The sequence below is a fragment of the Rhinopithecus bieti genome, unplaced genomic scaffold (genome assembly GCF_001698545.2).
Source record: "Rhinopithecus bieti isolate Rb0 unplaced genomic scaffold, ASM169854v2 scaffold_33903, whole genome shotgun sequence".
NCBI classification, from domain to species: domain Eukaryota; kingdom Metazoa; phylum Chordata; class Mammalia; order Primates; family Cercopithecidae; genus Rhinopithecus; species Rhinopithecus bieti.
In genome coordinates, this window is record NW_016814625.1 from 1,199,979 (window position 1) to 1,215,769 (window position 15,791).

Consider the following 15,791-nt stretch of genomic DNA (forward strand, 5'->3'; position numbering starts at 1 on the left):
TTTGCATCATTCTGGGTTGACATTCTCTTCGCCCTTTTGTATTTATCAGTTGCGTACTAACAATTCCAATTTTGTGTCTAATCTGCTGCCTTTCTGCTGGCTTTTCCTCCCTCTGTGGATTCTTCTGGATTGGGTTCCTCTCATTTCAGAGCTATAAAAAAGCTATAGATGAGGTTAGTATTACCTTTTCTTGGTCATGCTTTCACAAAATGTAAATATTAAACTTATTTCCTAATGTTGACATTCAGAAAGGTGGCCAGTGGGAGCAATCTGCTGGGAGGTGGTTTGCAGCAATCTGCTGGGAGGAGAGCCCCTTCAAATGGAAGCCAGTTTTAAGACCCTCAGACCTACCCATATAGCTTCAGAGACCTTCCTTCTAAGCTAAAATGTCACTCTTCCAATGTTCCAGTCTGGCTAATGACAAGTATTCATGCTTTATTAATGGCAGTTTCTCCTTCCAGTATCTTCCAATAGCAAACCTGTACTTGCCAGCCTTGCTAGGGAATGGCTCTCAGCAGTTTTACTAACAAGAAAAGAGGTATCATTCTAGGGCACTCCAAATTTAGTGTGTGTGATTTGTGAACAAGGAGTAAGTAGGTACTGTTAGATTAATTTTGTGGGACATTAACAACAGCATCAGCAGCAACATCAGCTTTAGTTAATGAATCCTGGAAAGTTAAGTGACTTTATTTCCTTATCTGTGGAGACGTTTTCCATTAGAAAAATATATGGCTTTGTCAGTCGTAGGTAGCTTGCTAAGAAGGATGACTGCTTTACTGCTATTTGTCAGACCTGCATGAATACAGCAGAGTAGAATTTGTTTTTTTAAGATCCAGGCCTCGCAAAGAGTCCTAAATGCATGGAATCTAAAGACTACCATCATGGCTTTAAAGCTGTAGTTCTGCTGAGCACTACTTTTGTGAAATTATATGGAAAAAGCACTGGCTTTGAGGTCAGCAAGCTGCATTCAAATCTTGGCTCCCCCAGTAAATAACTGGCTGAAACTAGTCTCATAACCTCTCTGGGCCAGAGTTTCCCCATCTGTAAAATGAGAATAAAAACACCTCCCCATCCCACTTACAAGATTGTTTAGGATCATTTAAGGTAATGTTTGTGAAAGCATTTTATGATGTGTAACATGCTGCAGAAAGCCAAGGGTTTGATTAAGGTTGGGGCCAGAGGCATGGAGCTATTTTGGCAGATGGGAGAAGCATGTTTCCATGCATCTGGTCTTCACCAAAGAGCTTCACTTTTTCAGACTTATGGCCACCTCACCACCCAGAGTGACTGAGACAGTTATAATCATAGTTGAAGGATTGTTGCTTATAAGGGACTCTGCATGTTTGCAGTGTGTGGATGGCATTTACAGAAAGGGAAGAGGGGAGTGTGTTTTTAATTGCTCTGTGCCATGGCCTTGCTTGCCCCTCACTCTCATAATAGCGAGAAGGACAGGGATTATCACAACTTTTGTCAGTTTTTCTCCCAGAACAGGTAAAGAAAGACAATGAAGTTCTGGCGCTACAGTTCCCAATAAAACGGTTGTGCATATGCACAACTCAAGAGGAAATACATGAGTTCAGAAATTGGCTTGGAGGGGCTTTCATTAAGGAAAAGGCTCTCACAGATTTCATCTGGTTAACCGATAATATTTTAGGCTTTGAAAAATTGCTCTACTTATTTTTGGTGTACTGCACCACACTGGACAGAGATGAAAGGGGGCAATGGAGGTATAAGTCATTACAAATAATTGAGGGGGTGTGACCTGCTTACTAAAATCTCTGGAGCTATGTAGGGTTAGAAAAGCCCTATCCCGATCTCTTGAGTATCACTGATCCAAACCACTAAAATAAAGTGGTTCTACCTAACCCAGTGGCTCTCAACCAGGGCTGATTCCTCCGCTCCTCTTCCCTTAGGAGACATTTGGCAAAATCTGGAGCCGGTTTTGATTGTCACAACTTGAGAGTGGGAGGCAGTGGTACTGGTGTCTTGTGGATAGAGCAGAGGGGTGCTGCCAAACATCCTATGGTGCACAGAGAACTCCCTAAAATAAAGAATTATCTGGCCCAAAATGTCAACAGTGCCATAATTGAGAAACTTTGAACCACACCTTTCTCCCTTCTCCATTCATAGGCTTTGGTAGGGCTTTCCTCACACTGACTGTTTTTACAATTTAGATAACTGGGATTGAAATGAAAACCTAAAATCATTTTGAAATATTGTTGATTGTTATTGCTAGTGATTTAACTTTTATAAAATTAATTTGTGGGAGTGTACATTAATTTGACATTGCTTTATAATGGAATAGGAGATTTTTGCAGCATAGTCTAATTATTTAATATAGTCTGAAAATAAATGTTCCTTTTTTGTTGGCACAATTAAATATGTCTCACAAAGATTATATACATAAGAGAAACACTGTTTTTTACCACTTTTTTTAAATTAATATGTGGGAATCAAACATTTCAGAGCAATCAATTGGATGGATGGAATTTGAGCATAACTAAGGGTTCAAACCCCCTTTTTCCCCTAACAGTGACGGATATTGAATACTAAGTGGCTTGCCCAATGTCCCATTCTTTAGAGTTCCTAAAAATAAAACAGTTTAATACAAGAGAAAAAAACAGCTAAAAAAATTTAAACAAAATGTTCAAAAATTTGATAATATTTGACAAACTATGTTGTTTCTAAAAGGGCCTAAAAGACACCTTTCTAGTCAACGTGTGCATAATCGTTAAACAACCTTTGCTTGAATGAAAAATTATATCTAGTTGATTCTAAAACTGTAAAGAAGCTCTTAGCTATCTTCACATTTACTCTGTAGTCCAAAATCTTACCATTTTGCCGATATTTTTTTTAGCTATATGTTCTCAAACTTTTCAATGATAAACACATTTTATTTTGTTTTTTAAATACTTTTTGCTCCAGGCTTGGACGCAAGTAATACAATTACCATGAAAGCTCGTATATGGGGAAATTTTGTATTGTCAAAGATAAATTATGAAAATGGAATTGAACCAATGGTGTTAATATTAACTGTGTTTATTTCCCTATAATTTAGCTATTATAAATTTTTTCAATACTGGAATGGATAAGAAAAAAAACTCAGCTGAACACCATAGGGTTCTCAAGCATCGAAGATTAATGTTTCTTGACTACAGGTTAATTACTTTTGAATTACCATTATTTTTACCTTTTCAAAGGGATTCCGTATATGTCTCGCCTCCAAACGTTAAACAATTAAGAAATTTCAATTATTTCTAATGTTTCAGGGCAGAGCTTTTTTATAACACAGGAAGCAAAAAATTATTCCAAGCAAAGTATCTAAAGCGTTTCAGAACGTTAAAGCTGTTTCTCATCTTTGAGAACTGTAGGTCGTTTTAGACAAGCGAAAGTTTTTTTAAATCAGTAGCCTGTGGACTAAATATTTCTAAAATAATTTTGATTTTTTAGAATTTCTTTTGTCTCGTTTTGAAATGTCAGAGATAAGGAAAATAAAGCACTGGGGAAAATGTATCATTAATTAAAATAAACCATAACCAATAGTATTATATTTTACTCAGAATTATTGACAATGGAAATAAACTCTTTTAAACCATATTCTCTCTTTAAATTGTATAAAATGTAATTCTTAATAACAAGTAACATTTTAAATGCTAGCTATATTCTTTGATGAGACTTAACACGGTCCTAATATATAGATATCAGAATACAAAATAAATTGATCTAATTTTTCATTATTTCACTGGTTTGGAGGATGATAATATCCTTTTTCTTTCATAGCTTTAACAAATATCTAGACTTTATTTTCCCAAAGTACTCAAGAATAGCATACCCTTCACTTTCTTCTTCATTTGATAAAGATAAGCATTGACAATTGCCTGGAGGAAATAAGAAGTAAAAGTTGAAATTCAGATATTAGCTTTTCTTATTTTGACTAATTGCCAAAGAAACCAGAAATAAATTTGCATGAAATTATACCTATGTTATGGTTTTCCTCTTCTTTTTATAATATACATTATATTTAAACACAGTTGGGCCTTTTAAATACAATTCTATTTTCACGTTCACAGATGGGGCAAATACATTCACTGAGATTGAGGCATGTGCAAGTGTGCCTGTGTGCAAAAGCCCTAGCCAAGTGTGTTTTTGTATGTAATGCAAAGGTTGAATTTTTAGAAGCTTCCATTTTTTAAGGGTTTCAAATCAGGTGTCGTCAAGACAAATTTAAAAGTCATTTTGCTTTCCCTTTGATTTCTATGAAATTAGAAAGAAATGACCCTTCAGTTAACACTATGAATTGCCTAAATTTCTAGACCACGTAAAACACCTAGAGCATTTCCTTTCCTAGTGTGAACCAAAATAGTAATGTCTGACATACAGGTGGCAGTAGAGAAATATAATGTCTTGTTGTATTCTCAAAATAAAATTATAATTTAACTATACACATTTATCACAGCTTTTCTTTTAACCAGTTAGGATAGATTATCAAATGTCATCACCCAGGTTGCTCTAATCCTACAATCAGGTGAATTGGATGTGTACATTTTTGGATTGAAATAAAGAGAGAATATGGCCATAGAAAACTGTGGGATTTAGTATTTTTCAATGAGTTTCTTTCTCCCTAATCCCCTGTCTCTCACTGAATGCTCTGATTCCCACATGGGTCACTAATATAGGGAGAAATGGTAAGACTGATGTCAAATTGCTTTTTCCTCATTTGCATGCTGTGTGCCATGGGCAGTTTAACCCATGCAAATTAGAGCGGCCATGCTTTTGCAGAACTGCTTCCCTCTGCATTGCTCTGAAAGCATGTGAAATAAAAGGTAGTCGGATATTCAGCACACTGCCTGCAGTATGCCTGGTGATTAAATACCACATCATCACATCCATAAGGCTAAAGGTTTCATCATACTCATGGAAAACTCAAAATTATCTCTTCCTTTTGGTATTTGCACATTCATTTTAGTGTTCTTCACCAGGATTTTTGCCAGATGACTGGAATTTAAAACAAAAGAAAATGAAATACCTATCATTTTGGAAGAGAACTCTTTTTGTTGTTGTTGTTGTTCCTCTTGATTAATTCAGTTCTGTGACTGTAAATTTCAGTGGCGCTAGGCTTTAGGATGGGCCATGATTTGATGTGGTACCTCTATTCTCCAGGGAATGATGACACACCAAATGAGTCATTGTAGTAGCTGGAACCTTGGGAATTGCTCTGTTCTATGACTGATGCTAGATTTTGGTACAGTAGCAATCACAAGAGGGGAAAAGTTATCACTGTGGCTTGGGCAGGAGTCCCAGAATACCGGGGTACAATTTCTAATCCCATGTATTTTCCCATTAACTCTGGGGGTGACCAGCTTCACCTTTCCAAAATAAAATGAGAACCCAATGTTTGTATATATGTGTATACATACAACGCACATACACATATGTACACATATATATTCAGAACTGAACAGTCTCAGTCTAGCTATTGGTTTTGAACAAAGTTTAAATTGATTTCATCTTTCTTTTCTAGCTTCTACACGCTACAAACATCATTTTCTTAGTTCCATGCAGTAACTATGTTTGTCACAGTTCTATATAGAGCTTTTTTTTCTTGTTGCTTAAGCTGGAGCACTGACTTGCTGAGAGATGTAGCTTTGGTCAAATCTACCATTCATATGCTGAACAAATTTTTCTTTCATAGGATCTGACGGCATTAGCCAAAGAACTAAGAGAACTCCGGATTGAAGAAACAAACCGCCCAATGAAGAAGGTGACTGATTACTCCTCCTCCAGTGAGGAGTCAGAAAGTAGTGAGGAAGAGGAGGAAGATGGAGAGAGTGAGACCCATGATGGGACAGTGGCTGTCAGCGACATACCCAGACTGATGTAAGAGAACTACTTTTAAAATGTAGACAAGGAAGGGACTAGGTTTCCAAAATAAAAGTACAAAAAATATGAGTTAAATGTAAGATTATATATGGGTCTGTGGCAAGATAAATTGACTTTGGGGACTTGGGTTTTTGTTGGAGAATAGTTCAATAATTATCTCTCTCTATGGACACATCACTTAGAATATGTAGCATTTTTAGACTGCATACACTTTATCCATTGCCAATGGATTGACTGTCCTTTTGGTGACTCTTGGTTCTTTTCATCTCAAAGGCAAACAATATCGACAACCAGACCATTGATACGTGCCTTCCCCTCTAAAACTGAAAGACTGAAATCATGGGCAATGACATTTAGAAATTAAAATTAACAACAGAAAACATGTATTTCATTACCAACACTACCACCAACAAGCAAGGAGAAATGCACAAGCCAGCGTGCGTTACCATCCCAGCAAAAGAATCAGGACTCAAATAATCATGCAGGGAAAGTTCCAACATATATCCCCGTTATGATTTCCTACTTTATTCCCTCCATGGCTTCTTTTACTTGATCCATTTTTCTGTGGTCTACGTCTCTGCCACCTATTTTCTGTCAGTCTCTTTGCGGTTTTCTTTTAATATATCTACATGTATATTTATACCTACCTATATTTTCTTTAGTAATTGTAGTCTTTATTTTTCTTTCTCTTTTTTTTTTAAGGTGAGGGGAAGCTTTTTTTTTTTTTTTTTTTTTTCTTATTGGAGTGGATCCCATGAAAGAACCTGTTGTTATCTCCTGTTGCTTCCCCAATTCCTCCACCTAGTAAACACAAGGTGTTTGTGCCCTGGTCTGCTACAACCTTGATAGAATGAGATGCTAATTTTTCCAACTTCACACTTCAATCACACCTCTATTTCTTTGGCTCAGCTACTAGCATTGAATATCAGATCACACTCACTCTATGTAGAAAAGAAGCCATTTCAGGCCACAAATTATTGTCCAATTCAGCAGAACTCGAGAGGCAGGGCTGGCCAGTCTAAAGGGAATGTCATCCACTGATTAACATCATTACGTACAAGCAATTCTAAGAGGCAGATCTAATTATCATAGCTGAAAAATCCATACTGGTTATTTTGCTGTTGATGACCCAGTTTTTGACAGCTGTAAATATGCTAAAATATGATATTTTGAAACAAATTGCATTAAATTGCCTTTTTTAAAGTAAATAAAATTGTTCTAGAGGCAAAATCACTAATCCAGAACATTTCTGCAAAACGTGCTGGCCCTTTTAGTTTTTGTCTTGACTCAGAATTGCTTAATTCTTCTGACAGATGTTTTCAACTCCTTTTAAGCATTGAGCATGCAAGTATCAGGAATTAACTCATGAAATGAATTTTAATCATGAAATTAAAATATTGCTAAAACTCTATGTGTTCGCCACCTTGAGAAATTTGATAAGTTCGTACTTGGATTTTGTCTTCCAAAAGTTTATATGCTAGTTGGAGAATGACAAAATGACACATGGAAGAGTGCAGGCTAATATAAATATTTGGAGGAACAACCAAAGATGTTAATTAGCATTTGGGTTTTAGGTCCCCTATCATATTTTGCAAGGCTATTAATGGTGTTCACCCTCCTACCTTTAAAGGAAAATCTAGGACTTATTCACCATTGCAGAAACACCCACCTTTCTAAAATTTCCTGAATAGACCATGCTGCACTTCTGTCTGGCATTTCCTGTTCCTTTAGAAATCACCTACTCACAGCCCCGCCTGCACAGGTAGAACCTGCCCCCTCTTCTGTGCTACCACTGTATCTTGTGTGTATTCCTGCATCTTCATGTACTGCCTTGAATCAGGGTTGTTTATTATGTGTCTTTGTCTCCTTTTCTGGACTATGATATCTTTCAGGGTAAGGGTTACGCCTTACTCATCTCTCTTGCTCTTAACACATTGCATGGTATCTGGAATACAGTGGGTCTTCAGTGACTATAATTTACATTTAATTGCACTGATTTGAATTTGCAGGTTCTGACTTTGAAGAAGAGTTTATAGCCAATTCTATGCAAATAACTGTCAGCAAGATAAAAACTTGAGGTAATATTAGAATCCCAAGCAGGGGGAAGAGTTGAAGTAAAGACACAGAAAGTTGACTTTGGTGGGAATGTATTGTGTATGGAGTGGAGGGGAGTCTGGACTAGTGAAATCAGATCAAGAAGTGTGCTCTTTATATGTAGCCATTGGAAACCATTGAATGTATCTTGAGTTCAGTGTTATATTTGAGGGAGATTATTTCAGCAAGACGATTTGAAAAGGGAACAGACTAGAGACTGATAAAGCAATTCAGAGGCTCTATTACTATAATCTACATAAGAAATAATAAGCTGAGGCTATCATGGAATGCTGATAGTGGAGGCAAGACTTGACATGGTTCTTAAGGGATTGGTAAATTTTAGATAGATGGAAATGATCGTTAAAGAACATTTAAAATATGTGATTATATATGTGAGAAAAGAAGGGTACGAAGGGTACAAATGTGTGTATGTTTACTTCAATTTGTAAATATATGTATTTTTATATTGCATATAAAATATATATAGTCTGTTCTACAATGTGATGGTTGCATGCCTGAGAAATTTCATACTATTAAAAGTTCATTATAAAACAATAGTTTATTTAGGAATTGAGTATTGGGGGACCAGAGTGCCTCTTATATACATTCTTATTACCTTTATTTTCTTTTGTTAAGGTAAACCTCTATATTTTGTGCTATATATATTTAAAGCAGAAAACAAAAATATATTGTAGCACAGTTCTCACCATGAAGTAAACACAGAAAAGCTTCTCAGAAATGGAGCACCAGCCATTTGGACAAACAGCTGTGGTTTCCGATGTTTAAAACAATAGCTTTTTTCTATGCACTGTGCTGGTTTTGCATTTATTTTATAAGATATAACTTGTGAGAGTGCACTTAACTAAGTTTATATTCCCTAACTCACCAATTGCACTATTTCCCAATTCCGCATGCATAGAAAAATAATGAGTGGAGGGAAATACACCAAAATTATAGAAATGATTACCTCTGGGTAATATAATTATGGAAGATTTTTATTTTATGCATATTCCCAATTAAATGATGGGCATGGACTACTTTATAATCGGGGGGAAAAAAAAGCTTTATAGAATAAAAAGAATGGAAGGAAAGGCGTTTAATTTGATTTGCATCACATCAAGCAAGTCAAAGAGGCAACCTTCTGTATTAGTATCTTCCCTCAAATACCAGCACCTGCTCCAGAAGGGAAGATTTCGCCACTGTAAAATGACTCTTTTATTTCTCCTTTTTTCTATGCTGTACCCTTTGGAAGGAAGCCACTATGTACAGCCTACACTTGAGGAGTGCAGAATCATGCTTCCCTCCTGTAGGGTAAACTAGCTACATAATTTATTTAGAATTCTTCTGCACTGATGTGTCTTCTCTAGTTATTTATTAATTTATTCCACCATTTATATCAGTATAGATTCGTGGATACAATACTTCTTTATTTTGCTGCTCAAATTTTCTAGTTTTGACCATTGGGAGCTCTTTCAATGAGCTCCTGTGCCTCTTCGACTGACATGCCACCACCTGTGTTTGGGTATTGTTGTGCATGTACATGTGTGTGCATTTGAACACTCTACTTTCTGACACTACAAGATGCTCCAATCCGGACTCATTTTGTATATTTCCTATGCCAGTCCTGGAAACAGTCACTTCTTCAGTAACCCTGATTCCTTCATTGGATGATATTAGAAGCCAATATCTAGGCACCCAGTATGCTCATTACTGCTACAGTGTCACTTGTTTTAGGCCCTCTCAGCTAACACAGCAAGGAAATATGTGTGTGTTAGTCACAAGAACTGCTAATCCATGCCCCCATGCTTGACAACATGGCTTTCTCAACTTTTAAAGGATAACAGTTATCTAACGCCTGAGCCCTGTCTATCACTCTCATTGCCACCTCCCTAACAGTACATTAACCCATGTATATACAAATATTTCTATATGTAGCCATTTGTACCTATATCAAGCTAAATGTGAATTCATACTGACATCTCCAACTCTAATCCATCACAACAACATGGATCACTCTAACCTCCTCCCCTTGCTTATTTGTAAATTCCCATTCCAACAGTCAGAAACCTGGCTTCTGCCATCAATCACTGTATTAGTCCATTTTCATACCTCTATGAAGACATACCGGAGAGTGTATAAAGCTATAAAGAAAAAGAGGTTTAATGGACTCACAGTTCCACATGGCTGGAGAAGCCTCACAATCATGGTGGAAGGTGAATGAGGAGCAAAGGCATGTCTTACATGGTGGCAGGCAAGAGAACATGTGCAGGGAAACTGCCCTTTATAAAACCATCAGATCTCATGAGACTTATTCACTATCACCAGAACAGCACAGGAAAAACCCACCTCCATAATTCAATTACCTCCCACCAGGTCCCTCCCATGTCATGTGGATTATGGAAGCTACAATTCAAGATGAGATTTGGGTAGGGACACAGCCACACCATATCAACAACGTATTTACTTAATTGTGCACATCCAGTATTTTTGTATAGCAATATCAAATTTGTTAACCTGTATTCTCATGGGAAACAGTTTTGTCAACTAGAATGTACAGTGTTTATGTGCAGTTCCTCTTGCCTTTAGTATTACAGACTCCACTCATTTCCAAGGTTACTTAGATCAATGCCTTTTTCCCGCATTTCTCCTCACTGAAGTTGTTCATACAATTGTAATATGGTGAGATTCTTTTATCATGGTTTTTAACATTCTTTCGTGGGAGCTTCTGATCTCAATGATTTTTTAAAATGTGTATACATTAACTCTTTCTCCTGTAAAGTTCTATGACATATCTGAATAGATTTTTTGTTATTCTATGATAACCACTCAATTATAAGAAAATTATTTTGGCACATCCTAGTGAACCCAATTTCATAAAATTACAAAACTTAACATTGATTGCTCAAGACATTTTAAATATGCAAATAATATCCTGGTAGCCAATTACTCATCAATTCACAGAAGAGCTATATTTTTACAATAAACCTGAATGAAATCTTTGTTAGATATTAAACAAAGCCCTTGACCCAAGATCTTCAGCGATTTAATAAACATTTATTGTGTGCTACCTGCATTCCAGGCACCATGCCTGGCACTGAAAATACCAACATTAATGAGATCTAATCATTGCAGGACTGTGTATTGAATGCAGTGGTAGAGATGCACAAAGGGCAATGTGGAGGGAGAGTGGAGAGCCACCTAAACCGTTCCAGTGAGGCTGGGATGGGTTTGGAGGTACCTGAACTATAGCTTAAAGAATGAGTTAGCCAGAAGGAGGCAGACAATAGAAAAGAATCTTCCAGGTAGAGAGGGTAGGCTAAAATCACCAGGGATTTTCTAGCATAATGTGCATAGGAAAATATTATAAGTTAAATGCTGGTAGAGTTAGAAGTTGGAGCAGGATTTTGTTAAAAAATTAGGTTAGTGAGACAGGCAAGAACCAGATAATGGACAGCTTGTAAGCCACAGTAAGGAGTTCATCCTGTGGTTGATGGGAAGCTACTGAAGATTGAAAGTAGAAGAGTGACTCGGACTTGGTCAGATTTGTGTTTTGGAAGGCTCACTTTCGCAGCTGTGAGGAGTGGATATGAGGGGAAAGGACTGAAGATGGGGTGGCCAGCAAGAAAACTGTTACTCAGGTAACAGAGGAAGCAGGTCTGACTAGGACAGGAGAATTTGATTGTACAAGCATCAGCCTGGCAGATGCCACCAGGCCAACCGAGCCCCTGACAATAGCAAAGAATCCCTGTCTGATAAAGAAGAACAGTGGCTGCCCTTATGGAAGACTCTTGATAAATACTTCATTGATTTGTCGGCTTTATATCATTTTGTTCCAAACAAGTACTTAAGGCACAAAGTAAGAAAGAAGAGAGAAAGAAGAGCAAGAAAAAAATGAAAGATACACACAAGATAAACAAATGAGTGAAGAAATGATATTTTGAAAACTATGATTTACCAATCTATCAAAATGCCAGGAATTCAGTTTTTTTCCCATGTCTCTGGAACACCATTAAAAGCTCCTTTCTAGGAATGAAATGTTGACAATGCAAATGCCTCTTTGGAATTTCTTCCCAAACACATCAGTTCTAGCCCATATTTAGATTCATTCAATCCATTGGTCCAGTTTAGTAATTGCAATGTAAGCTTCTTCACTATACATTTTCTTGTCTGGACTCATCCTGTCATCTTTTCACCTGTCTGTTATGGATAAAAATCCTTGAAATATGTCTTTCTCTGCCCCGGAGACATCATAAATCTGGTGTATTTCTTGTTTCTTAGATGAAAGATTCCAGTAATTCTTTGGACTTACATAAGATCCAAGAGGCCAGAGATATTTTCAAATATATAAGAAACAATGAAAATAAAAGAACAAAATGATATAAGTTGCAATTAATATGCCTAGAGAGAAACAAGCCTTGATAACTTTCCTATTTTTAGAAAACCCACTTTAAAAGAGAGGCAGATGCTACAAAAGGAGAACAACAAGTATCGCATTAACAACCAAAATCCTTCTTCCAGAAGCCATGTTGTACCAATCTCAACCTGTGGTTGAGCCGCATGACCTGTGCGATTCTCAATTCCCCTGAGCTCCTAAATCAGAGAAATTCTGTGTCATGTAAATGAGGCACTGCTGATGAGAGCGAAGCTCACTATGGGCAGTCAGTCATCACTTTTTGAGCCCTGGCACTGTGCTCTGTGCTACAGGACACAGGAAACATCAGTCTGTGTTCTCAGGGAGTATGTTGAGATCCTGTTACCTTCTCTCATTATACTGTAAACACGATAGCAAGAAAAGAACTGAAAATAAATATACCACCATGCAGGATGATTACAGAGGCTGAATGTTGTTTAAGTTAAACCCCCTAGTTTATGGATGCCCCAATAAGCCAGAATGTTCTTAGTAAATATTTCTTATTTATAGAAGCATAAAGCCCATGGATCTAATGATTATTTTTTGCATTCCTAGTAAGTGACAACTCTAGGCTGGGTACTGGGTAATAATAATGAGCAAAGAGACAAGGATTTTGCCCTCACAAGCAATGAGAGGGAAGGAGAAAGAGAGAATTCAAAAGATAATTGCAAATTGTGATGAGAACTATTTAGGAAAAAGGGTGAAGAGAAAAGGAGAGGGACTGTTGGGATAAGACATAGGTGATAAAAGCAGACTTCTCACAGAAAGCATCATGTAGGATGAATGAGAGGGAACCAACCAAGGCCAGAGTGGAAAGAGCTTTCCAGGCAGAGGGAACAGCATGTATAAAAGCAGGTCAGGTTGTCTGCTGCTCAAAAGAAGGAGGTGGGGGTCGGGGGAGATCATGCAGAGCCTGGTGACTCCTGGTGCCAACTTCAGTGTTTTTTCCATGTAAAGCCAAACGCTTGCTCAGTCTGGCTACTGGGTAGAAAAGAGGTCAAGAGGGGCTGCTGCAAAAGTGGGGCCAGTCCAGACATCAGCAAACATTAAAATTAATATGAGATATGCTTAAGACCACTAACATGTACACTTAAAATTGGTACAATGTGGTAAATTTTATGTTATTAAAATGTATATTTTACCATAACACAAATAATGAATATGGACAGGAAACAGATATTTCCTAAAGATACATTGCCATGAATGTTGTTCCTTCTCATTTCAGACCAACAGGAGCTCCAGGGAGCAACGAGCAGTACAATGTGGGAATGGTGGGGACGCATGGGCTAGAGACCTCTCACGCAGACACTTTCAGTGGCAGTATTTCAAGAGAAGGAACCTTGATGATTAGAGAGGTAAGTTGGTATAAAAACTGTGTAGAGGAAATGCCATTTCTTAAGTGGTTTTTACATTAAAGCTTTCACAGAGAATGCCTATGACATGTATTTTAAGTATGGGGAATTCTTGGGGGAGGGAGGACCTGTGCTTCTAAATAGTTGAGTGATTTTAATTGTCTGCTGCCTTCTTTCCTGTATTCTTCTAAGCTTTGGCAGTGTGACTTTTATATTAGTGCAAATTCTTTAGTAGGAGAGTAGGAGCTATGCAAATCAGAATATGGAATTTGGGCCTGAGGATATAGAATTGCAAACTCAGATGTTTCCTACAACAGGAAAACAGAAATGAATGATCTCTCTGAATAGCATCACTGGCCTTGTTATGTCTCTTCTCCCCACGGTTTTATCTTTGTGGATTTCGTATAAAAAATGCTCAATAGTTCCAAGAAATGATGATATCATCTTATCTAGTTAAATTAACATTAAAACAACCATTGGCCGGGCGCGGTGGCTCAAGCCTGTAATCCCAGCACTTTGGGAGGCCGAGACGGGTGGATCACGAGGTCAGGAGATCGAGACCATCCTGGCTAACACGGTGAAACCCCATCTCTACTAAAAAATACCAAAACTAGCCGGGCGAGGTGGCGGGCGCCTGTAGTCCCAGCTACTCGGGAGGCTGAGGCAGGAGAATGGCGTGAACCCGGGAGGCGGAGCTTGCAGTGAGCTGAGATCCGGCCACTGCACTCCAGCCTGGGTGACAGAGCGAGACTCCATCTCAAAAAAAAAAAAAAAAAAAAACAACCATTAAGTTATTTTATTGAAAGAACAAAGAAATATGCAGATCTACTTTAAAATGTACCTTGGCACTTTGGTTGAATTCTTTTTAAAACTCTAGGAACATCATTTCATTTTGGGGGTGGCACATGTTCCCTTTCATCTGTCCTTCTGACATGCAGTAACTCCCCACTGTGTCCATGCTAACCAGAAAGACCCTGACAAATTAAAATCAATATTTTCTTCTTTTTCAAAACTTCATCATCACCATGCAAGTTTGAGTGCAGATATTTACTCGGAAGGAAAGAAATGGCTGAGAACATTGGGCAAATGTTACCTGACCTCTCCCTGCATCCATCTATAAAATTTTATAAATAATAGCATACAACTTATAAGATGGTTGAGGATATTGAGTTAGTAAATTAAGCATTCAATAAATGTTAACCATTTTATTTTATTTCACTCTCTCCTCAGAAATGAATTCTCCTTTTACTTGTTATCACCATCCAGTTCTCCCTCTGAAACATTAACATATGTCATCTGTTTTTCCTCTTCAGCCAGGACAGAGTTGGGAAATTCTAATAGCAGACTTTGCTCTCCAAAAAAGCAAAGGGCATCTCACTTTTGTAAGAAAGAAAGGAACTGTAGTTTTGAGATGAATAAGGCCTTTGAAATAATAATTGGCAGTGGGGCTATAACTAAAAGACTAGTTCACAAAGCAACTTGCTAGAATTTCATTTTATGGCCTTGTTGAATCTTTCAAGTAGCCTTTAAAGAGTCCTTTCACATATGCCTGAAATGAAAAAATGGACTTGGCTGCTGAAATTGACACTGTGTAGTGCTGGTATATAAATCTCTTAATGTGGTTAATGGATAATTTCAATGGAAGTGTAGAAGGTTTCTATCCCTATAACTTACCACTTAGGAAAACATGAGGGAGAATGTTCTGGAGTGAGTTGCTGTTTGACTCCAGATAAAAGGACTCCGATTTCTAATGTGGCTTAAAATTTGCTTGAGTCTTTATGACACAGTAAATAACTCCAAGTAGACATTTGGAGCCACATTTTCAGTTCATTGCCAGCCACATCTAAATGGCTCCATGTTATTTATAGCACTCCAGTATTCTATGACCACAACCTGTCACTTTGAAAATAGCATTTGCAGCTGGGCACGGTGGCTCATGCCTGTAATACCAGCACTTTGGGAGGCCGAGACGGGCGGATCACGAGGTCAGGAGATCGAGACTATCCTGGCTAACACGGTGAAACCCCGTCTCTACTAAAAACACAAAATATTAG

At 37.6% G+C, this 15,791-nt stretch overlaps 1 protein-coding gene across 5 annotated transcripts in view; it reads left to right on the forward strand.

The window, feature by feature from the left end:
- TNIK (TRAF2 and NCK interacting kinase) overlaps positions 1 to 15,791 on the forward strand; it is a 413,250-nt gene that overhangs the window by 362,960 nt on the left and 34,499 nt on the right. For 3 of the 5 annotated variants that reach the window (XM_017851566.1, XM_017851569.1, XM_017851568.1), the window contains 3 exons: positions 150 to 173; positions 5,693 to 5,877; positions 13,611 to 13,740. In XM_017851566.1, coding sequence (XP_017707055.1) covers positions 150 to 173; positions 5,693 to 5,877; positions 13,611 to 13,740 — 339 coding nt within the window. The remainder of the gene's footprint in view (positions 1 to 149; positions 174 to 5,692; positions 5,878 to 13,610; positions 13,741 to 15,791) is intronic. The other 2 variants (XM_017851567.1, XM_017851571.1) reach the window with 1 other exon arrangement.